Source organism: Staurois parvus, unplaced genomic scaffold (genome assembly GCF_062004578.1).
Source record: "Staurois parvus isolate SC_StPar_1 unplaced genomic scaffold, SC_StPar_1.0 ptg000965l, whole genome shotgun sequence".
Taxonomy (NCBI): Eukaryota; Metazoa; Chordata; class Amphibia; order Anura; family Ranidae; genus Staurois; species Staurois parvus.
The window spans coordinates 1,228,744-1,252,742 of NW_028318761.1; the positions used below are offsets into that span (position 1 = coordinate 1,228,744).

At 46.2% G+C, this 23,999-nt stretch overlaps 2 protein-coding genes across 2 annotated transcripts; both read left to right on the forward strand.

The window, feature by feature from the left end:
- Positions 1 to 572: 572 nt before the first annotated feature.
- On the forward strand, positions 573 to 7,537 carry LOC149441632 (uncharacterized). The gene is made up of 8 exons (XM_089657122.1): positions 573 to 647; positions 1,900 to 2,041; positions 2,432 to 3,229; positions 3,323 to 3,409; positions 3,496 to 3,564; positions 5,950 to 6,014; positions 6,109 to 6,174; positions 6,725 to 7,537. Exons 1-8 carry the CDS (start codon positions 573 to 575, stop codon positions 7,496 to 7,498), a joined length of 2,076 nt encoding a protein of 691 aa, XP_089513248.1. The 3' UTR covers positions 7,499 to 7,537.
- Positions 7,538 to 11,556: 4,019 nt separating this feature from the next.
- On the forward strand, positions 11,557 to 23,723 carry LOC149441633 (uncharacterized). The gene is made up of 6 exons (XM_089657124.1): positions 11,557 to 13,966; positions 14,053 to 14,176; positions 14,293 to 14,390; positions 14,470 to 14,676; positions 15,078 to 15,219; positions 22,191 to 23,723. Exons 2-6 carry the CDS (start codon positions 14,092 to 14,094, stop codon positions 23,435 to 23,437), a joined length of 1,779 nt encoding a protein of 592 aa, XP_089513250.1. The 5' UTR covers positions 11,557 to 13,966; positions 14,053 to 14,091; the 3' UTR covers positions 23,438 to 23,723.
- The last annotated feature ends 276 nt before the right edge of the window (positions 23,724 to 23,999 follow it).

The following is a 23,999-nucleotide window of genomic DNA, read 5'->3' on the forward strand; positions in this document are numbered from 1 at the left end:
CGACACCAAATGAATGGATTACTGAGCACCGCAAATACAATACCACAATGAAGAAATAAATAACGTGACTAAAAAAATTTGTAAAAAAGACATAAAGTCCATGTGCAAAAATGTCCAACAAAAACACATAAAAAAACAAACCACAACGTGGATAGGTAAATGATTGTTGAATCCCACACTGGCTACATTGCCTCCTCACCTCTGTGCCCAGACCCCAAGGGGCCAAAAGGCTTTCAGGACACTCCCTGCAGGGGCCCTTTAAGTGGAATCCCAAATGGCGATGTAGGGATGATATCCCCTCACTGATGGACCATACTGCTCAGCGGTGGTAATAGATCTTTCACCTTTGGACACGGAAATCCACCAGCGCACAGAACTCCTTCCAGGGGATTGTTGGACCAGAAAAAACAGCCGGCTCACAGCACTCCCAGTGAGACAAGAACAAGTCCTTCCATAGTGTGATGTTATAAATGAATCATATTTATTGTAAAGACAAATGAGGACTTACATGGGAACAGATCAAACAACGCACCAATCACATGTGCTGATATGGGTGTACTGGGTGTACCAATATGGCTGTGGCCGTTCATGTCAGAAATGACGTCACCACATTCCGTTCTCCGACCTACGCGTTACGTCACTGTCATGTGACTTCATCAGGGACTTGCAATCAGCCACCCCTCACATCACCGGGTAAGAGGAGACTTTATTGTAAAGGAGAGAGCAGTACGGAGGATCCACCTAGATCCCCCATCATCTGATAAACACATAGAAACAATGGATTCAGTCAGTGTGTGTGTTTCCTACAGATGGATCCAGTCATGGGAACCCACCAGAGAGATGTCCCCGTCCTCTGTATTCCCGGGATTCCACACAGGAAGGTCACACCATCCCTCACCATCATCAGGTTGACAATTATTGGTAGTTGTGATTTATACACAGCATGTTTGTTACAATGAATGTTTTATTATATCTTTCAGAGTGGAATCCTCGGGGATGATAATATTGATGTTAAAGAAGAGTATAAAGAGGAGGATGAGGAGTATGGAGTGATGGAGGAGTTTTCAGAAGGACACAAGGATATGATGGAGCCACCTAATACCAGGAACCCACCAGAGAGATGTCCCCGTCCTCTGTATTCCCGGGATTCCACACAGGAAGGTCACACCATCCCTCACCATCATCAGGTAGATGAGGAACAATCACTGATAGTATCATTAGGATCTGTATATTATCTGCATTGTTACCATTGATGTCATTTTTATTATATATTCAGAGTGGAAACCTGAGAGATCCTAAAGTTGAGGTTAACAAAGAGATAAAAGAGGAGGAGGATGAGGATGGGGGGATGGAGAAGTCAGAGTTTCTAAGAGAACACAAATATCTGTACCAGGACACCATGGTGGAGTCATCCAGCTACAGGAACCCACCAGAGAGATGTCCCCGTCCTCTGTATTCCCGGGATTCCACACAGGAAGGTCACACCATCCCTCACCATCATCAGGTAGATGATGACAATTATTGGTAGTTGTGATTTATACACAGCATGTTTGTTACAATGAATGTTTTATTATATCTTTCAGAGTGGAATCCTCGGGGATGATAATATTGATGGTAAAGAAGAGTATAAAGAGGAGGATGAGGAGTATGGAGTGATGGAGGAGTTTTCAGAAGGACACAAGGATATGATGGAGCCACCTAATACCAGGAACCCACCAGAGAGATGTCCCCGTCCTCTGTATTCCCGGGATTCCACACAGGAAGGTCACACCATCCCTCACTATTACAAGGTCGGTGGGATGGAGCATCTAGAACTCGGACTGATGAAGACAATTTGTGGATTTTTTAATGTGAGTTTATAAATTACAGATGATATTTTCTCTCATTTCCTTGATTTAGAGTGGAGATCCAATCGATATAGAATTTGAGGTGAAAGCAGAAGAAGAAGAGGCGTATGTGAGGGATGATCAGCAGTCTATGGAGGAGGATGGAATAACGGGGACATTTATAGAGGAGGACACTCCTACAGAGATCAGCACAGGTGGGTCATGAACACTAAATCCATTCCTCCACCCATACTGCTCACTGATTGGTCCAGAGTAGGGCGGGGACTGGGTGATATCAGCCTGTAATCCCCTGGTCACTTTCCTGAGCTGTGTTCCCCGTCCTGTATTCCTGGATTTCTCTCGGATAATCTTCCTTCTCTGTGCTGCAGACACAATTTATGTATCTAGACTGGATTTATGGAGGTTCTGGGGTTCAGCTGGCAGCAAAATGTTCATTTTCACCATAGACGTTGCTTGACTTGGCATTTGGGTCTTGGACCTTCTTTCCCATGCCCTGGTCTTGCAAAATCTCTGACAGAGCAATTCTTCCAGTCTTTTGACCCAGACAACTGACCCTTGCCCTTATGTCCCTTTTTCTGTTGCAGATTTCCACACTAACACACGGACATCCCACCACTTAGGACCCACTGCTGCTGCAAACAGCATCCAGCCAGACTCCCTACCCACGTTTCCTCCCATGGCACCCCCAAGGGGGCAAAAAGGCCAGGCTTCCAGGGGGAGCCATGGTGCCAGGGGGGACACTGGGCCACACCTTGGCCATGATGCCAGGGGAGCTACTGGGGCCCAGGGGTCCATTAGGGCTAGGGTGGACCAGAGGTCTGACTGTGGTGTGAAGGGGTCACAAACTGGTGGCAGAAGGGGCCAGTCTTCCTTCAGAAAAAAGGCGGAAGCTAAGTTGAGGACCTCACCTGGGGCTGCTGTATCCCCTTTGAGCCCAGGAGAAGGGACATCAAGGGGAGGCAGAAGGTCCCAGGCCCAGGCCCAATCCCAGCCCAATTTTCCACCCTTCTCCCATGATGAGATCTGGGCCATGGTGGTTGCTTATGTAGAACGGGCTGAATGCATCTCGGGGCCCAGGTCCTACCGCAGCGGTAAGGCAGCAAAGGACCGTCTGTGGAAGGAAATCACGGTGGCCGTAAATGCAGTGGGCAGGATGGTACGCCGGTACCCCAAGAATGTGAAGAAGCATATGCGTGATCTGAGGTGGAATTTAAAGGAGAAGCTGACTCTGTGGGCTCGGCAGGGACATGTTACAAGGCGAGGGGTGGACCCTGACCATCTGCAGGAACTGTCTCAGGCAGAATGGGCACTTCTGCCAATCATTGGTCTCAACACGATTTTTGGGGTGACGGCTCATGAAGATACTGATGACTGGCAGAGTGGTAAGTACACTACACATGTCCATATTGTGTCTTCAAAGTTGTGTTATCTTTTTAACATTTAACATTTGTTGTTCATTTTGTCTTGTGTTGTAGCCAGTCCCGAGGCAGGGGCAGCCCCAGCCAGCCCATCAGAGGACAAGCCAGATCACACATACGCTGATGAAGAGATGTTCCCTCCTGGTAAGCACTCATTGGGAATGCACCCCGTAATGTTGAACAGGCTGCTAGAACATCAAACATCTCACATGTCAATGTCCTATTCACAGCACAACATCAGCAGGAGGAGGAGGAGGAGCGGCTCCCCCCACTGCAGTCAGGCCTGGAGGAAGATCTGGGTATGTATTAATGTGCTTGTCTACAACAATCATAATCACTCAGGATCAGCCAATGAGCATCCTCTTAGGAATGCAGAACAAACCAATGCTAAACTCTGTGTGAACACAAATATATCTCCACAACACGCTGCATTTCTTTGGGGTTCCTCACTGTATTGCACTCAAACCCCTAGAGAAATCCGTGTGAAAACTGTTACCACACAGAAATGTGTCTAATCCCTGCCAAATGTCCTGGGACCAGTTTCCCCGGACCAAGAAAAGCAGGTAACCCCACCAAACCAAATGGGGGAACTAACTGATGAGAGCAATAAAGTTCCAAACATCACTAACTAGCTGACATCTCCTGAGCGTTCCAAATCAGACTCGTCCTCCCAACTTCACAACTTCTCCCAGACACAAAAACATTCCACGCATGTAAACACATACACGTCATCTGACCAACGTCAACATGCTCAACTCTGACAGTCCCAGAATATCCAATGTGTTTGGTGTTTAGTGACATCATATATCATGCCTGCTCAATATACAGGAAATGATCCACTACAGGGACCCATCACCTCCCAATCGTGCCGCTCACCTTCAGGTTTGAGCCACACAAAGGGAAGGTCAAACACACTTTGGTCACCACTATGGGTGGCAGAACTGGCAACATTCCTCCACTTCACTTGGAATCAGTAAGTCTCATTTTAAGGTCTCCAGGCAAATCCTTGTTAAAATTAAAGCCCAGAAGAGCTCATGATTGTTTACATTTCCATTCAATGAGTTTATTGGCCCCCTTAAGGATGCTGATTTCTGGAGTAGTGTTTAACCACTTGTCACCCGCACTGTAGCTGTCATTTGGCTACAGTCTGGGGAGGGCGTCATACAACATCCTCCCAGAGCACGCCCTCCCACAGGCCCCTGGGGGTGCACACCCAGCCATCTCAGGGGTCGCTGTGTCCTACGGACACAGCTGATCACATGATGTGGTAAAAGGCCAATCACAGCAGCCTTTTACCACGTGATCACGGCAGATCACCGGTAAATGCAGTTGCTGGTTATCAGCTGCACTTTCCTCATGCTGTCACAGTGGGAGGAAAGTACTGCAGATAACCGACAATTGGCAGAGAACAGATCAGCACCGATCACCAGGGCACTGATTATCAGAGCCCAGCAGTGCTGCCAGTCAGTGCCCATCATTGGTGCAGATCAGTGCTGCCTATCAGTGCCCATCAGTGCTGCCTATCCATGCCACCTCATCGACACACATCAGTGAAGGAAAAAAATTACCTGTTTGAAAAAGAGAAACAAAGACAAAAACTTTTTAATTTCAGATTTTTAGCTCTTTTTTTGTTTATAGCACAAAAAACAAACCACCCATCAGAGATAAAATGATAACAATGTCATATGGGTACAGTGTTGCATGACCGCAATTGTCATTCAAAGTGTGACAGCGCTGAAAGGTGAAAATTGTCCGGGGCAAGAAGGGGGTCTAAGTGCCGGGTAGGCAAGTGGTTATAAAAGCCGTGCTGACACTGCAGGCAGTGATGTCTAGTGGGCCCCTCTCCTGACTGGTTTCATCATGTGATCTGGGACTTCAGCATAGGAAACTTGAGATCAACATCAAGAAATGTAGCTGCTCACCCAATTCTCAAGTTCCAAGTGACAGCGACCATTCTCCTATTGCTCCAAATGTAGAGGCCAAATCAAATACATACCAAGACTGAGTATTCTTGGGGCCATTTTCCCAAAGCCCAAAAACCCAGCCAGATCCAAATAATATAACACAAAGAATTTAATTTTCCTGATTCCAGGAAAAGGGTCAAATCATTTTACAGTGCCCCTCCACCCCCCAAAAAAACTGGAACCTAACTAAAGATTTGAGCCTCTTATGTAAACATGGGGCCAATAATTAGACTGCTTTGTTTTGCACATCACATGACTAGCAGGAAGATCTATTCCTTTGTCAGACTTATCCACCGAGAATCTCTACACAGGCAATATAGGACCACAAGTCCCAGCAGTGCACAAAGCAAAGCACAGTTCAATGCATCTCCTAGTTAGGGCACGGCCAGGAGGGGCTCTGACATCCTCTCTCTAGCTCTCTCATTCATCAAGAGATTGCATGGCCCTTTCAATTGTCCAAGCCCCAAACTCCCAGTGAGAACTGGTCTGGTCTGGTCGGGCCTTTCACAGCCACAAAAGACCATGCTGTCTGCACTCCCTGCTGAGATCAATCCCATTTCCCACCTCCTGCGGGGCACAAGAACTCCAAATTGTAGACAAAGCAGACAAGCTAACTGTTTTTCCACAAACAAAACACAAAAATAAAAGAATATTTCTGCTGTCCGTCACACAGCCTAACTAGTATCTGTTACTAATCATCATCTTGAACTCTATTTGCAGATCATCTTTTGCCCCTGGAGGCCCCAGCTGTTGGAGTGGGAGAGGAATCTGCATCTGATGTTGGGGTACGGGAACTGCTGTAATGGGTGGGGATGTACAAATGCATGTTACATGTGTATTTGGGAAATGTCATGCATTTTTTTTTGTTTTGTGGTGCAGGGAAGTTCAGGCACTCCAAACTTGTGTGAAATGCCGTCACCTCCACCTGAGTTGCCTGAACATCCGGTAAGAGATGCTAAAGATGTTCTCCCTAAAGAGTCACCCATTTAGAGTATAACTCCGTTCCTGGCTGGGCAGGATTTGGCAACGTGATCTGTAACTTACGTTTTTCGAATCATTGCTTAGTCAGGAGCTGGAGGGAGTGATGTGCATGTGACAAATCAGCAGGAAGGTATCAGTCTGGGGAAAGATGCCAAACCATTCATTTCAGTCAAATGCTGATCCAGTGTAATGTGTCAGGGAAAGGCATTCACCAATACCTGGTCCTAGGGGTGGGACAAGAACATGAACTAGTGTTTGGTGCAGGGGCGGACTGAAACTCATGGGGCCCCGGGTCAATAGGGGATCATGGGGCCCCTGTGTGCTCGCTCACCCTCAAACCACACCCAAAAAAGCCTATGAAAGGTACCAGGGACATTTCATGGGGCCCCCTACTGACCCCGGCAGTGCCCGAGTTCCCCAATGGTCAGTCCGCCCCAGGTTTGGTGTCAAACGAGCCCCCTGTCATGCTGTGTGTTAAACACGCTTTCTTTTTTTTGTTTGTTTCTCCTTGCAGCCAACATTGGATCCAGCTGGTTCAGGACCCCGTCCACCTGGACCCAGCCCCCTTCGCAAGCTTGGGGAAAGGCTGTCGTTCAACATGGAGAGATTATGGGAGCAAAGGAGGCTTTCTAATGCATCCAGTAATATAGAAAGGTTACTGGGGCTCCAACATGAAACCCTGCTTGGACTTGTCACCTCGGTCAGGGAGCAGACTACAGCATTGCAGGACCTTAGTCATGATATCCGGGCCTTCTGTCAAGAAGGGGCTGAACAAAATACATCTTCAGCCAGAGGCTCCCAACCCTTGTGCAGTAGTAGTTTGGGGCCAATGCCAAGGTTGCCACAGAGTTTCCCTGTTGAAAGTGCCAGGGAAGCAGCAGAGGAACAAGCCTTGGAGGTGCCGAATCTGGAACTACCCACTCTGGAGCAGCCCCCTCAAGAAACCCCACCCGAAGACCAGTATGCCTCCTTCCCCATGGATCCCTCTTCTACACCTTCCTCACACTCCACTTTGCCCCTTGACCACACCCCCACTTTCACACCCCCTCCCCTTGTTTCTACATGCCCCTCCTCTCAATCCCGTTTCCACCCTTACCTTCCACGTCCTGCCCACTCTCCTCAGCCCTCAAATGCCCCTCCCCACATTCTCCCTGTCTTCCATTCCCCCCATTCAACCTCTCCCCCAGCCCTCCCTCCCCACCACTCTTTCCAAGCCCCTCCACACACTGTACCTCCCCAACCCTCACACCCACCCCCTCTGCAGCAGCAGCCTCCTCCTCCCCATTAATTTTGTATTTTTTTTATAATAAACATTATTTGGAAAGTAGCAGAACGTGTCTTTCAAATTGTCAGAAATGCATTTGGGGTAATAATGGAGGCTTGGTCATGTAGGGAATCCAACACAGGCGCTTTTCTGAGTATGGCTACCAATAATTCCAAATAGCGAACACTAAAAAAGCAGCACTTCAGAAAGAAAACTAAAAGGTGACCCTTCCAGAGGCATTGGGGGTTAGACTCTTTGGCCTTTCTGCTGCTTTCACCTGGTGGTCTGTCCTGCAAATGGTTTTAGCTGTTCCCCATCACACAAGTTCTCTGGCACATGTAGCGGTTGGCCATTATCTGCTAACCATTTGGCTGCCCCAAGGGAGCTTAGAATTCTCAGTGGACTCTGTGGGCAAGGCTAACGTTCCCCAATATGGGAACACACAATATTGCAGCTTGTTCTCTAAGTGTCGGCTAGCTTTTGTCTTTTTGGGGTGCTGATTTTGGCCAAGACTCCTGCATGGAACACTCACCTCCCCCAGAGACTGACACTGCTGTCCAAATATGTTCCCTGTGCTACTTCATTGACACACACTATACAAGAAGTGTGTAATATCCAGGACACCAGGCGTGACACCAGGACACAACTTACACACAGTAACCTGCCAAGGAATGCTAGAGACACAGAAAAGTTGGGAGATAAGAAGAAGGCCTTCTGTTGTTTGGACTATCATTATGCTGGACTAACTGGACCCAGACTAAGTTTGCTTTACACCCCGTGTAACATCTTGCCCTGAGATTGGTTGGGGAGCATAGGATCTTTAGCTGCCTGATTCTAGACGTGTGTGCCTATGGAATTTATGTGCCCAGTGGACACTTGTTCCTCACTTCATTCCCTCCCCACCTCTTGTTGTCAAAACACTGACATGTGAATGAGCAACAAGTTGGATCCAAGTGGTATGTGTGGAGCAGATAGACAATTTGCCCATTAGGGCCCCTTCTTTTCTGGGGGACATTGCATGTAACTGGTCTCATCCATAACTGATAGTCCATCCAAGAGCAGCTTTCAAGTCATGTGACTTCTGTGTAATGCCAATCCCAACTAGAGATGAGGTGATGGGAGACATCTTGACAGAGTTGGGCCACAGGATCCCCCCACACATTGTCTACTTGGCTGCACCCCCCTTTTGTCAGTCTGCACAACTACACTCCACCAAGCTATGTAGAAGTCCCTGGATGGAATGAAGAGCTACTCCAAACGTGAACAATGTAACGTGAATGGAGTGTTCTGTGTAAACTGTTGCAGCATTTCACAAGAGGAAGCAAACCAAGATTGGGAGTAGCTGCAGACAGCAAGCAGACAACTTCAATCTTTATGTATCCCAGCTTAGGATTGAAGGAGCTGGTTTACCTCTCGGAAACATGCAATCCTATCTGCTACAGTCCTAAAGCTGGACTTGCCAGAAAGACTTCGTTTGGACATTACCAGAAATTCCAGGTAAGCAAGATTGTCCAGTGCAGCTGGAGCTAGCAGAGTCCTGCAATGCTTTAGGGACATGCAGATCAGCTCCAACTGCAATGAAGAAGATTGCCGACCTGCAAAGGCTGAAGAAGACACAACACAGGGCACTGTCCAAGAGAAATAGAACATTTATTACCAACAATCAATAGAAAACTATAAAACATCATAAAAAATTGTAACTAAACTAAAATTGCTGCCTGAAATAGGCTCCAAGGCTGGGCTGGTCCTCGTCTGGTTCCACCTCCAGGGCTTGCTCCAGGGCCTGGATCCAGTGGCACATCCAGCCCAGGAGGCCACGAATGTCAGGATCGGGGAACAATGTAGAAAAAGCCAAACAAAATGTATTATCTGTAATAAAAAAGGAGACAGACTTGCTTCACACAACAACAGCATGCAATGCTTGTCTACCTTTGTCCATTATCCTGAAAGCACTCTATGCTGTTGTCACCTCATAATTGGAACACAGAACTTACATTTCTTGCCTGGATGATATCATGGCCCAAGGAGTGAGCTTGGAATCCTTAGTCCTAGATTACCCGCTTCCCACCCGCAATGTACTGTGGCCAGGCGGCAGCTACAGGCAAAGCAATGTACTTGTACGTCACTCTGGCTGTACTAACACAGGAGGCACATCACACACCCGAGCCGGCACACGGCGCTCCCCTCCCCCGACTGCTGTGTCTGGTGGATACAGCGGAATGAAGATCCCAGTGATTGTGACCCGGTGATCATGTGATCTCTAAGTGATCCCAATGTAAGCAGTTATTATGAATCAATCTCATTCATAACAGCTCTGCTTCTCCTCCTAGTGAGCTGTGATTGGCCCACAGCTGTCACATGATACATGGGGCCAATCACAGCACCCTGTACCATGTGACCAGCTCCAGCCAATCACAGATCATTATCGTGAGCTGTCAAAAATCTAACTCACTGATGACAGTTGATGAATGAGTTTGGTTCTGACAGCAAGCTTTGCATTGCAGGAGAAATGACCATTATTTCTCCTGTAAAGAAAAGTGTGGGAAACAAAATCCCTGATCACCCCCCTCCCCCCCCACAGTAGTACAATGGTTACTATGGTAACATCCTACTATTCTGATACAAGTATTAAAAAATAAAATTAAATACCATATTGAGAAATTTGTTTTACATATTTTTAAGGTTTTTTTTTAAACTACTTGCCAACCACTTACCTGCATTTTGTGGGCGAACAGCAGCTCTTGGCAAAGTGGCGTAATCTGCATCGCTTCCTGTTTTGGGGTGTCAATGCGCCTGCGCCCCCCCCACTGCCCTCTCGGTCGGTCCAGGGAGAGAAGAGAGAACACGGCACCGAGTAAAATCACCACTACATTGTACACACACGTTAGATTAGCACATTTAACCTTTTGATGTCCCCGTCACCCAGCCAGTGCCATTAGTACAGTGTCAGTATATAGAATGTTTCACTGATCTCTGTATTCCTGCCACTAGTGACATCAGATAGTGTCAGGGTCAGTAAGCCCCTCCCAGCCAGGGTCAGCTGGCGTTAGATTGGCCGCACACTGTCGCACTCACGCTATAGGTCGCTGATCACCGCCATTACTAGTATAGTGTTTGTACGGATCAATATATTGATCATGAACAGAACTATACTAGTGCCGGCTTTGTATAGTGTCCCCAATACTCAGTGTTAGCCGGATCGGCCCGGTCACTGCCAGCACTAGTGTTCAGCCCCTCCACTGTTCTTCACAGAAGATTTGTACCAATTGTGGGCCAAGGCAATTTATACACCACAATACATGGCCGCCCCCCAAATTCAGCTCTTGTCACACAATTCACATGGAACTCTATCACCGTTTATGAATGTAAAACTTATTGGGCCGAACCCCCAACATGGACATTACAGAAAAGAATGAATTGCAGTCATATTGGTCCGCAGACCCGATTCATCGTATGTCCGTGTTCTCTGCTGGTACATATATGTCCAACATGGACCAGCAATGTACTGGAACGTCGCTGGACTTGGAGTGGTTATACCGGGAGGATGCTTGCAGCTACAGGCATCATTCTAGTGCTGGTTTATTAGCTGGTGGTCGGCTTTCATGTAAAAGTAATCCTAGTGGCCAATTAGCTGCAGAATTGTTTTTACGAGCAGCGAGATGGGACATCATTATAAATGATTTCCTATAGCAGCAAATCTGATGAGATGAATGAAGTGGGTGTAAAGTGGAAGCAGTGGATGTGCAGGGAGCAGCATCTTGAGCACAAAGCACTTTATGTTGTGGATGGATTTGCACACGGTTCAGTTTCCTTCATTTATTGATAAACCCCATAAGACCAATGAAGTGGGTGTAAAGTGGAAGCAGTGGATGTGCAGAGAATAGGATTTGGAGCCCCGAGCTCTTTATCTCTGAATGTCTCCACATATTTGTAGTGTATTTGTGATGATTTCTGTGCACACACAATAGGACAGCGCTGTGACACATAATGCTCTTCTAGATGACAGGGAATCCTTCCCTTTGTTACAGCAGCAGTCCGCTAGAAGGTTTTTGTAGGTTTGGAGTTGTTACACATAGCGCGGGTTTTATCCATTTATAGTGATGACATCATTGCCCAAATCTGGGGGTCACCAGCCATTTCCACCCTTTACTCCCAGCTGGGGGGCTTTGTATCCATATACCAGATGTTCTACAGGACTAAATCTGCAATCAATGTTACTGCAAAATCAAAGGGGCCAAAACCCCTCCCCCGAGGAGTCATATATTTCTGTCCCCCTTGGTGGGAGTGGAGGTGACCCCTCTATAAGGATCTACAGTCCATACACACCCAGCACAAGGCCGGGGTCACACTACCAGACGCTTCTCGGGCTGCAGTTCCTCTGAGCTCCACAAGGTGGTGATCTCACTTCTACCCAGACAGGAAGTCTCTATGGAAGACAGACAGGAAGTGATGTCAGGTACAGACAGGAGGTGATGTCAGGTACAGACAGGAAGTGATGTCAGGTACAGACAGGAAGTTCTATGAATGAGGAAGCGGAGAGTTGACATTCCTGGATCTGGCAGCAGAGGAGGTAATACGTAGATGAATCCCTTCAGGGGGAGGAGTTGATGATAATATATTTGCTCCCAAAGCTGGCCTACATGGTTCAGTTGTATCGTTCAGCCAGCGGGATGACCATAAAAACTGAAGTGATTCCCCCATCCACACATTGGAGGTGGATGGGGGAATCCTCCCCGCTGCACGCTTGTATTCTGACAATGGGGGGACTCCTCCGCTCTCAGAATACACGGATCAGCACTGGAGCTGTTGGCTGCAGCCGCTGGGGGAGTGGCTTTTATCCGGCAGTGGCCACACATGGATGGAAATGTGAGCGATCCCTGCTGAACCAGCTGAATTTCCATGGATCTATGGTCACCTTCAGTGACTTCCTCCCCTCCCCCTCATCTCCTTCATGATGGAAGTCATGCTGAGATCATCTCCCATTGGCTGAGCAATATTCTCATTTGTCTCTCAGCTCCTTCTTGCTATTCCTCGTCCTGCCTGTTGTTTCCTTGGATTGATTTTCTGTGTAGTGACCCCAGCTTGGTCTCTTGGATGCGCTCGTCTGTTGCTTGCCCTGACCTTTCTCCTGATTCCTGGATCTCCTCCTCATCTCTCCTCCATATCCTCTTACACAGCTTTTCTCCACACCTGCAGTGACCCTGGGGGGAGGAAACTTGGCACCAGCACGCCGCCAAATCCATCCCCACCATTAGGGGCTCTGGAGACAATTGTCTGCTATTTACACTCCGTTCCTCCGCACGTCACCTGATCACATGACAGCTTACTTCCACAGATTCCGGACAGATTTCTGGATGGTAAAGGTCAAAGGTCACTCTTCAGTTTAGGAGACACACCCAGGAACAAGGATTTGGTTTATATGGAAGCCTCATATAGAGGACCCCTCAAATCTCCATCTAAAGTCTATATGTCCTATGACATCACACTGACCTCACAGCTCCTCCTCCCAATGTCCCTCCATTCAGAGTCAGAGAATCCAATGACATCACACTGACCTCACAGCTCCTCCTCCCAATGTCCCTCCATCCAGAGTCAGAGAATCCTATGACATCACGCTGACCTAACAGCTCCTCCTCCCAATGTCCCTCCATCCAGAGTCAGAGAATCCTATGACATCACACTGACCTCACAGCTCCTCCTCCCAATGTCCCTCCATCCAGAGTCAGAGAATCCTATGACATCACACTGACCTCACAGCCCCTCCTCCTAATGTCCCTCCATCCAGAGTCAGAGAATCCAATGACATCACACTGACCTCACAGCTCCTCCTCCCAATGTCCCTCCATCCGGAGTCAGAGAATCCTATGACATCACACTGACCTCACAGCCCCTCCTCCTAATGTCCCTCCATTCAGAGTCAGAGAATCCAATGACATCACACTGACCTCACAGCTCCTCCTCCCAATGTCCCTCCATCCAAAGTCAGAGAATCCTATGACATCACACCGACCTCACAGCTCCTCCTCCCAATGTCCCTCCATCCAGAGTCAGAGAATCCTATGACATCACACTGACCTCACAGCTCCTCCTCCCAATGTCCCTCCATCTGATTTTTTCTGATGCTCTTAGGATGTGGGGCCCCTTGGTATCCTCACATGTAAAGTGGGACTGTTGGTCCTGCGTTGTATGTAATGACATCAGAATGCTGCAGCAAGCCTATACCCTGCGTAGTGTGGGGGTCCTGTGGGGGGGAATTATACCTCAGCCTGAAGTGGGGCTTTAATAAAATGGAGACCTGAATGGAGAGGTGAGGAGGATTCTGGGAATATCATTTGATGTGACTATTTGTGTTCAGATGTAGAGCTTTCCTCCTGTGAAGTCTGGAGATCATATGACATCACATTGCCTCCACCTCCCTCCCTGATAGAAGAGAGAAAGAAGAAGAAGATTCTAGAAGTCACCAGAGAGATCACTGAGCTGCTGACAGGAGAGGTGAGCGGTGCCGGGAATTCTGGGACATTCTCCAGTAACAGACAAGGGATGTGTCTGGATGGTGACTGTATCATTGTGTGTGTCAGGTTCCTATAAGGTGTCAGGGTGTCACTGTCTATTTCTCCATGGAGGAGTGGGAGTATTTAGAAGGACACAAGGATCTCTACAAGGACGTCATGATGGACAATCAGCCGCCCCTCACATCACCGGGTAAGAGGAGACTTTATTGTAAAGGAGAGAGCAGTACGGAGGATCCACCTAGATCCCCCATCATCTGATAAACACATAGAAACAATGGATTCAGTCAGTGTGTGTGTTTCCTACAGATGGATCCAGTCATGGGAACCCACCCGAGAGATGTCCCCGTCCTCTGTATTCCCGGGATTCCACACAGGAAGGTCACACCATCCCTCACCATCATCAGGTAGATGATGACAATTATTGGTAGTTGTGATTTATACACAGCATGTTTGTTACAATGAATGTTTTATTATATCTTTCAGAGTGGAATCCTCGGGGATGATAATATTGATGTTAAAGAAGAGTATAAAGAGGAGGATGAGGAGTATGGAGTGATGGAGGAGTTTTCAGAAGGACACAAGGAGATGATGGAGCCACCTAATACCAGGAACCCACCAGAGAGATGTCCCCGTCCTCTGTATTCCCGGGATTCCACACAGGAAGGTCACACCATCCCTCACCATCATCAGGTAGATGATGACAATTATTGGTAGTTGTGATTTATACACAGCATGTTTGTTACAATGAATGTTTTATTATATCTTTCAGAGTGGAATCCTCGGGGATGAGAATATTGATGTTAAAGAAGAGTATAAAGAGGAGGATGAGGAGTATGGAGTGATGGAGGAGTTTTCAGAAGGACACAAGGATATGATGGAGACACCTAATACCAGGAACCCACCAGAGAGATGTCCCCATCCTCTGTATTCCCGGGATTCCACACAGGAAGGTCACACCATCCCTCACTATTACAAGGTTGGTGGGATGGAGCATCTGATGGACTTGCAATGTGTAGACAATGACAATGTGTAGATTTTTTATGTGACCTTACATTTTACAGATGATATTTTTTCCAATTTCCTTGATTTAGAGTGGAGATCCAATCGATATAGAATTTGAGGTGAAAGCAGAAGAAGAAGAGGCGTATGTGAGGGATGATCAGCAGTCTATGGAGGAGGATGGAATAACGGGGACATTTATAGAGGAGGACACTCCTACAGAGATCAGCACAGGTGGGTCATGAACACTAAATCCATTCCTCCACCCATACTGCTCACTGATTGGTCCAGAGTAGGGCGGGGACTGGGTGATATCAGCCTGTAATCCCCTGGTCACTTTCCTGAGCTGTGTTCCCCGTCCTGTATTCCTGGATTTCTCTCGGATAATCTTCCTTCTCTGTGCTGCAGACACAATTTATGTATCTAGACTGGATTTATGGAGGTTCTGGGGTTCAGCTGGCAGCAAAATGTTCATTTTCACCATAGACATTGCTCTACTTAGGCCCCTGAGACATGTGATTTGGGTATTCTTCCCCATGTCCGGGTCTAGTAAGATCTATGACAGAACATTTCTCCCAGGGTTCCTTGCTCTGTGGTCTGCTGGCTGTGCCGGGTGGAGGGATATGTCTGTAGTGTCTCAGACCCAAGTCACTGAGTGCAGTCTCAGGAGATGGGAGACAAGCAACCCTTTAAGGACCTTTAATTACTTAATAACAATATTATGAATCCTGACCATTACACTATATAATTTATATTGTACATTACATCCTCCTGACCCCTGCACTATATACTCTATGTTGTACATTACATACTCCTGACCCCTGCACTATATACTCTGTTGTACATTACATACTCCTGACCCCTGCACTATATACTCTATGTTGTACATTACATACTCCTGACCCCTGCACTATATACTCTGTTGTACATTACATACTCCTGACCCCTGCACTATATACTCTATGTTGTACATTACATACTCCTGACCCCTGCACTATATACTCTATGTTGTACATTACATACTCCTGACCCCTGCACTATATACTCTATGTTGTACATTACATACTCCTGACCCCTGCACTATATACTCTATGTTGTACATTACATACTCCTGACCCCTGCACTATATACTCTATGTTGTACATTACATACTCCTGACCCCTGCACTATATACTCTATGTTGTACATTACATACTCCTGACCCCTGCACTATATACTCTGTTGTACATTACATACTCCTGACCCCTGCACTATATACTCTGTTGTACATTACATACTCCTGACCCCTGCACTATATACTCTGTTGTACATTACATCCTCCTGACCTCTGCACTATATACTCTATGTTGTACATTACATACTCCTGACCCCTGCACTATGTACTCTATGTTGTACATTACATACTCCTGACCCCTGCACTATATACTCTATGTTGTACATTACATCCTCCTGACCCCTGCACTATATACTCTGTTGTACATTACATACTCCTGACCCCTGCACTATATACTCTGTTGTACATTACATACTCCTGACCCCTGCACTATATACTCTGTTGTACATTACATCCTCCTGACCTCTGCACTATATACTCTATGTTGTACATTACATACTCCTGACCCCTGCACTATGTACTCTATGTTGTACATTACATACTCCTGACCCCTGCACTATATACTCTGTTGTACATTACATCCTCCTGACCTCTGCACTATATACTCTATGTTGTACATTACATACTCCTGACCCCTGCACTATGTACTCTATGTTGTACATTACATACTCCTGACCCCTGCACTATATACTCTATGTTGTACATTACATACTCCTGACCCCTGCACTATGTACTCTATGTTGTACATTACATATTCCTGACCCCTGCACTATATACTCTATGTTGTACATTACATACTCCTGACCCCTGCATTATATACTCTGTTGTACATTACATACTCCTGACCCCTGCACTATATACTCTATGTTGTACATTCCATACTCCTGACCCCTGCACTATATACTCTATAGTGGATATAAAAAGTCTACACACCCCTGTTAAAATGTCAGGTTTCTGTGATGTAAAAAAATGAGACAAGGATAACTCATTTCCAAACTTTTCCACCTTTAATGTGACCTATAAACTGTACAACTCAATTGTAAAACAAACTGAAATCTTTTAAGGGGAAGTCAACAAAAAATGCTAAAATAATGTGGTTGCATAAGTGTGCACACCCTCTTATAATTGGGGGATGTAGCTGTGTTCAGAATGAAGCAATCACATTCACAATCATGTTAATTAGGAGTCAGTACACACCCGCCATCATTTAAAGTGCCTCTGATTAACCCTAAATAAAGTTCAGCTGTTCTAGTCGGTCTTTTCTGACATTTTCTTAGTCACATCCTACAGCAAAAGCCATGGTCTGCAGAGAGCTTCCAAAGCATCAGAGGGTGTCAGGGCAGGGCTTTGGAATGGACAGGTAGGCCTAGTGGCAGGGTAACGCACTGACTGATGACAACCACCACCAACAGACCGAAGTCCCTCAGGGGGTGGAGTCTAAGTCCCAGGCTGCCCTTCACCGGGGCCCCTGATGGTGGGGATGGACTTGACACAGCCAGGAACCAGGTCGCAGCCCCCGAGATACCCCGGCTGCGGTAATGGCCACCGCCAATGGCGTGTAGCTGGTAGGAATGACAATAGCGTAGTCAGTCAGGCCGGGTCGACAACAACAGGACAAAACGGTACAGAACAGTAGACAGAGAATCACAGGTCACGAGCCGGGTTCAGCAACGGAAGGTCAGATCAAAGGAAAACACAGAGAATGGTCTTGTCACAAGCCGAGTCAGATTCCAGGAGAGTCACGAGAGTATGAACAGAGCTGTAGCGACACAAAGACACAAGACACAAGTGCAAAGAGCATGTGCGGATCACAGGATTATATGTGCTCAGCCACACCCCTCTGGGGGATGGACCTCAGAGACCTGAAGGCATAAAAGACTCCCACCATGCTCTGCAGAAACCCAAGATGGACGCCAGTACATGAAGCCGCACAGTCTCTGGGAAAAGGTAGGACCTTGACAGAGGGATCTCATTGTTAAAAGGTATCAGTCAGGAGAAGGGTACAAAAGAACTTCCAAGGCATTAGATATACAGTTATGTTCAAAATACTAGCAGTCAGACATCACTAACCGGATCAATCACTGTTTTTGGTGGAAATGATACTTCTACATGGCAAATAATTTCCTAGCAGGTGTAGTAGAGTCATAGAAATCCAACAGACCCGACAGTCATGACATGCATGCTGCTGATTCTGTGTCATTGAATCACTCATTGAAAGGGGCGTGTTCAAAATAATAGCAGTGTGGAGTTCTATTAGTGAGGTCATTCATTCTTTGAAAAACAGGTGGCAATTATTGCCCTTATTTAAGGAAGGAAGGCAGCAAATGTTGTACATGCTGGTTACAGTGCATTTCTCTCTGAAAATCTGAGGAAAATGGGTCTTTCCAGACATTGTTCAGAAGAACAGCGTACCTTGATTAAAAAGTTGATTGGAGAGGGGAAAACATATAAAGAAGTGCAGAAAATGATCGGCTGCTCAGCTAAAATGATGGCAAATGCTTTAAAATGGCAACCAAAACCTGAAAGACGTGGAAGAAAGCGAAAAACTACCATTGGAATGGATAGAAGAATAGCCAACATGGGGCGGACTCAGCCAACAATCAGCTCCAGGAAGATGAAAGAAGGTGTGACGTTCCCTGTGAGGACTCAGCCAACAATCAGCTCCAGGAAGATGAAAGAAGGTGTGACGTTCCCTGTGAGGACTGTTACAATTAGAAGACCCCTATGTGAAGCCAAGCTATCTGCAAGAAGTCCCCGCAAAGTCCCACTGTTGGGAAAAAGACGTGTGCTGAATAGGTTACAATCTGCCAAAGAGCACATTGACTGGCCTAAAGAGAAATGGCGCAACATTTTGTGGACTGATGAAAGTAAGATTGTTCTTTTTGGGTCTAGTGGGCGGAGACAGTTTGTCAGACGACCCCCAAACACTGAATTCAAGCCACAGTACACTGTGAAGACCGTGAAGCATGGTGGTGCAAGCATCATGATATGGGGATGTTCCTCATACTACGGTGTTGGGCCTATTTATCGCATACCAGGGATCATGGATCAGTTTGAATACATCAGAATACTTGAAGAGGTCATGCTGCCTTATGCTGAAGAGGAAATGCCCTTGAAATGGGTGTTCCAACAAGACAACGACCCTAAACACACCAGTAAACGTGCAACATCTTGGTTCCAGACCAACAAGATGGACGTTATGGAGTGGCCAGCCCAATCCCCGGATCTTCATCCAATAGAAAACTTGTGGGGTGACATCAAAAATGCCGTTTCTGAGGCCAAACCAAGAAATAGAGAAGAACTGTGGAATGTGGTCCAATCATCCTGGGCTGGAATACCTGATCACAGGGGCCAGAAGTTGGGGGACTCCATGCAACACAGATGTACAGCAGTTCTCAGAAACAGTGCGACTACAACCAAATATTCATGAAGTCATTCAAAGGAAAGCAAAATCTTCAAACATTTCTCAGTTTATATAGTGAATGTTTGAGTTTGTAAAGAAGAATACAAACCCGGCCATTTTTTTTGAACCGTCTAATATTCACTTTTCTTCCATTTTTTTAGAGGAACAACACAAATTTGATGTATTTTTCTTCATGTTGTGATTTGGAATAGAATGTGTCGTGTTCCCAATGCATTTGTGTGGATGGAAATAAAAGCTATTAGAAGGATTTTCAGCTTTATTCACTTTTTTCAACACACTGCTATTATTTTGAACATAACTGTACCATGGAACACAGTGAAGACAGTCATCATCAAGTGGAGAAAATATGGTGCAGCAGTGACATCACCAACATTGACATCACCAACAGTGACATCACCAACAGTGACCTCACCAAGAACTGGACGTCCCTCCAAAATGGATGAAAAGATGAGAAGAAAACTGGTCTGGGAGGCGGCTAAGAGGCCTACAGCAACATGAAAGGAGCTGCAGGAATATCTGACAAGTCCTGCTGTGTGATCCATGTGACAACAATCTCCGTGTTCTTCATATGTCTGGGCTATGGGGTAGAGTGGAAGACAGAAGCCTTTTCTTAGGAAGAAAACCATCCAAGCCCGGCTACATTCTACAAAAACACATCTGAAGTCTCCCAGAAGCATGTGGGGAGATGTTCTGGTCTGATGAAACCAAGGTTGGACTCTTTGGCCTTAATTCAAAAAAAATATGTTTGGCACAAAAACAACACTGCACATCACCAGAAGAAAACCATACCCACTGTGAAGCATGGTGGTGGCAGCATCATGCTATGGGGATGTTTTTCTTCAGCTGGAACTGGGGCCTTAGTCAAGGTAGAGGGAATTATGAACAGGTCCAAATACCAGTCAATATCGGCACAAAACCTTCCGGCTTCTGCTAGAAAGCTGAACAAAGAGGAGCTTCACCTTTCAGCATGACGACCACCCAAAGCATCCATCCAAATCCACAAAGGAATGGCTTCACCAGAAGAAGATGGAAGATTTGGAATGGCCCAGCCAGAGCCCAGACCTGAATCCGATGGACAATCTGTGGGGTGATCTGAAGAGGGCTGTGCGCAGGAGATGACACGCAATCTGACAGATTTGGAGCGTTTTTACAAGAAAGATCGGGCAAATATTGCCCGATGGAAAAGGTGGAAAAATCTTCTGAAATTATTTATCTTTGTCTCATTTTTTTACATTACAGAAATCTGACATTTTAACCGGGGTGTGCAGACTTTTTATATCCACTGTATGTAGTACATTACATACTCCTGACCCCTGCACTATATACTCTATTTGGACAATTACATCCTCCTGACCCCTGCACTATATACTCTATGTTGTACATTACATACTCCTGACCCCTGCACTATATACTCTATGTTGTACATTACATACTCCTGACCCCTGCACTATATACTCTATGTTGTACATTCCATACTCCTGACCCCTGCACTATATACTCTATGTTGTACATTACATACTCCTGACCCCTGCACTATATACTCTATGTTGTACATTACATACTCCTGACCCCTGCACTATATACTCTGTTGTACATTACATACTCCTGACCCCTGCGCTATATACTCTATGTTGTACATTACATCCTCCTGACCCCTGCGCTATATACTCTATGTTGTACATTACATCCTCCTGACCCCTGCACTATATACTCTATGTTGTACATTACATACCCCTGACCCCTGCACTATATACTCTATGTTGTACATTACATACTCCTGACCCCTGCACTATATACTCTGTTGTACATTACATTCTCCTGACCCCTGCACTATATACTCTGTGTTGTACATTACATACTCCTGCACTATATACTCTATGTTGTACATTACATCCTCCTGACCCCTGCACTATATACTCCATGTTGTACATTACATACTCCTGACCCCTGCACTATATACTCTATGTTGTACATTACATACTCCTGACCCCTGCACTATATACTCCATGTTGTACATTCCATAGTCCTGACTTCTGCTCTCCCCCCTCCCCCCACTGCTATATAAACACATAATATGGATTCTCTTTTGTTCCCCCCATTTCCTCCCAGCTGGACATTTTATATCGGATGATGTGATTGGAGCACAGACTTTTACATGGTGATAATAATGTGATAACATCCTCCAACTTTGGACCCTTAAACAGAAAGTGATAATGAGGGAGGAGTCAATACCCCAATGATGGTGGTCTTCAGGATCAGTCCAGTCTTCATCTTGGTTATTCTCCCCCCATCCTCACTCTCTGACCTCTGGTGGGGCTCAGCCCCGCTGTTCTTCATGACTAAATCATGGAGTAAATAAGGAAGTGCAGTACTTCTTGTGTTGGGAAGATGGCGATGAGTGATAGAGGGGGTGGGGACCCTCGTCCTATAATCCCCTCATCACTGTCCCTCCTATAAAAGACAGTTGTGGTTGTTTCCTCACTCTCTGACTAAGGTCCATGAATAAAGAAATGACCTGGTAGGAGATCAGAGGAGCCATTTCCTAGTTCCCTTGAGGGTGGAATTGTAAGCTCCTCAGAGACCAAGCTGCCTTGATGTGGGTGGAGTCCTGGTTTGGGGGAACCAATCAGCTCCTGTCTAGTAATCCTCTTTGTCTTTGTATTTTAGTCCATGGCCGGGAGATGAGGAAAACCTCCGAGGATTGTCTCACTTTGTCTCCAGACTGGAAAGTAGAAGATGAGGATATCACACAGTATAGTCCAGGAGAAAACCCGGCTCCCTCCAATGTGCATCCGGCACCACCCAGTGTAGATGGACCATCGGATTCCTCGTATCCTGAGGAACCTCAGACTGTGCGGGACTGGGCCGGCCTTCCAACAGGGAAGAGCTTCTCCTGTCCTGAGTGTGGGAAATGTTTTTCAGAGAAGTCCAATCTTCATAAACATCAGATATCTCACATGGGGGAAAAGCCACATTCCTGTCCTGAGTGTGGGAAATGTTTTTCACAGAAGTCCCATCTTTACAGACATGAGAGATCTCACACAGGGGAGAAGCCACATTACTGTCCTGAGTGTGGGAAATGTTTTTCACAGAAGTCCAGTCTTTACACACATCAGAGATGTCACACGGGAGAGAAGCCGTATTCCTGTTCTGAGTGTGGAAAATGCTTTTCAGAGAAGTCCAATCTTCATAAACATCAGAGATCTCACACAGGGGAGAAGCCGTATGCCTGTTCTGAGTGTGGAAAATGTTTTTCAGTGAAGTCTAGTCTTTACAGACATCAGAGATCTCACACCGAAGAAAAGCCGTATTCTTGTCCTGAGTGTGGGAAATGTTTTTCAGTGAAGTCCAGTCTTTACACACATCAGAGATCTCACACTGGGGAAAAGCCATATTCCTGTCTTGAGTGCGGGAAATGTTTTTCAGTGAAGTCCAATCTTTACACACATCAGAGATCTCACACGGGGGAGAAGCGGTATTCCTGTTCTGAGTGTGGAAAATGCTTTTTAGAGAAGTCCAATCTTCATAAACATCAGAGATCTCACACGGGGGAGAAGCCGTATTCCTGTCCTGAGTGTGGGAAATGTTTTTTAGATAAGTCCAGTCTTTACACACATCAGAGATCTCACACTGAAGAAAAGCCACATTCTTGTCCTGAGTGCGGGAAATGTTTTTCAGTGAAGTCCAGTCTTTACACACATCAGAGATCTCACACAGGGGAGAAGCCATATTCCTGTCTTGAGTGTGGGAAATGTTTTTCAGTGAAGTCCAATCTTTACACACATCAAAGATCTCACACAGGGGAGAAGCCGTATTCCTGTCCTAAGTGTGGGAAATGTTTTTCACAGAAGTCCAGTCTTTACAGACATCAGAGATCTCACACGAGGGAGAAGCCACTTTCCTGTCCTGAGTGAGGGAAATGTTCATCATTGAAGTCCTGTCTTCCTGTACATCAGGGGTCCCACACAACCCTGGAGGTGTATTGGTGCCTTGAGTGCGGGAAATGTCTGCTAGATGAATGTTGCTGGACATCCCAGCTCTCATGTAGGGAAGAAGCACACCCTGATGTACATCTCAGATACAGGTACACAATGATGACAAATCACAGCTTGAACTGTCTTGCTTTGCATGTAATGAGTCTCATATATTAGTTTCACCTTTTAAGTTGCTGAACTGAAATAAATGAACTTTTGCACCATAGTCTCATTTTTCCAGTTTCACCTGTATAACTCATGGCTGATCTTCATCATGGAAGGAACAGTTCATAAGGAGATCAGAGGCCCCCAAAGACATGGATGAAGTGTGGGACCGGGTTGGCCATTGATGGCAGGAGAAGAATAAAAATAGAGTCCTGCCCTGTGATTGGCTGAGTACATTTTGTGGTGGGAGATTTCACAAACACTTGGAGGTCTATGGAGAACAATGTTGAACGGATGTGACCGGCATTCTCCAGAATAGATTTAATAGGAAATACAT

Coding starts and splice junctions, on each gene's coding strand:
- LOC149441632 (XM_089657122.1), top strand. CDS start 573: ATGGCTGTGGCCGTTCATGTCAGAAATGACGTCACCACATTCCGTTCT. Junction 648..1,899: donor ACGCGTTACGTCACTGTCAT/GTGACTTCATCA, acceptor TCCTTGATTTAG/AGTGGAGATCCAATCGATAT. Junction 6,175..6,724: donor CTGAGTTGCCTGAACATCCG/GTAAGAGATGCT, acceptor TTCTCCTTGCAG/CCAACATTGGATCCAGCTGG.
- LOC149441633 (XM_089657124.1), top strand. CDS start 14,092: ATGGAGGAGTGGGAGTATTTAGAAGGACACAAGGATCTCTACAAGGAC. Junction 14,177..14,292: donor GCCGCCCCTCACATCACCGG/GTAAGAGGAGAC, acceptor TGTTTCCTACAG/ATGGATCCAGTCATGGGAAC. Junction 14,677..15,077: donor CCATCCCTCACCATCATCAG/GTAGATGATGAC, acceptor TCCTTGATTTAG/AGTGGAGATCCAATCGATAT.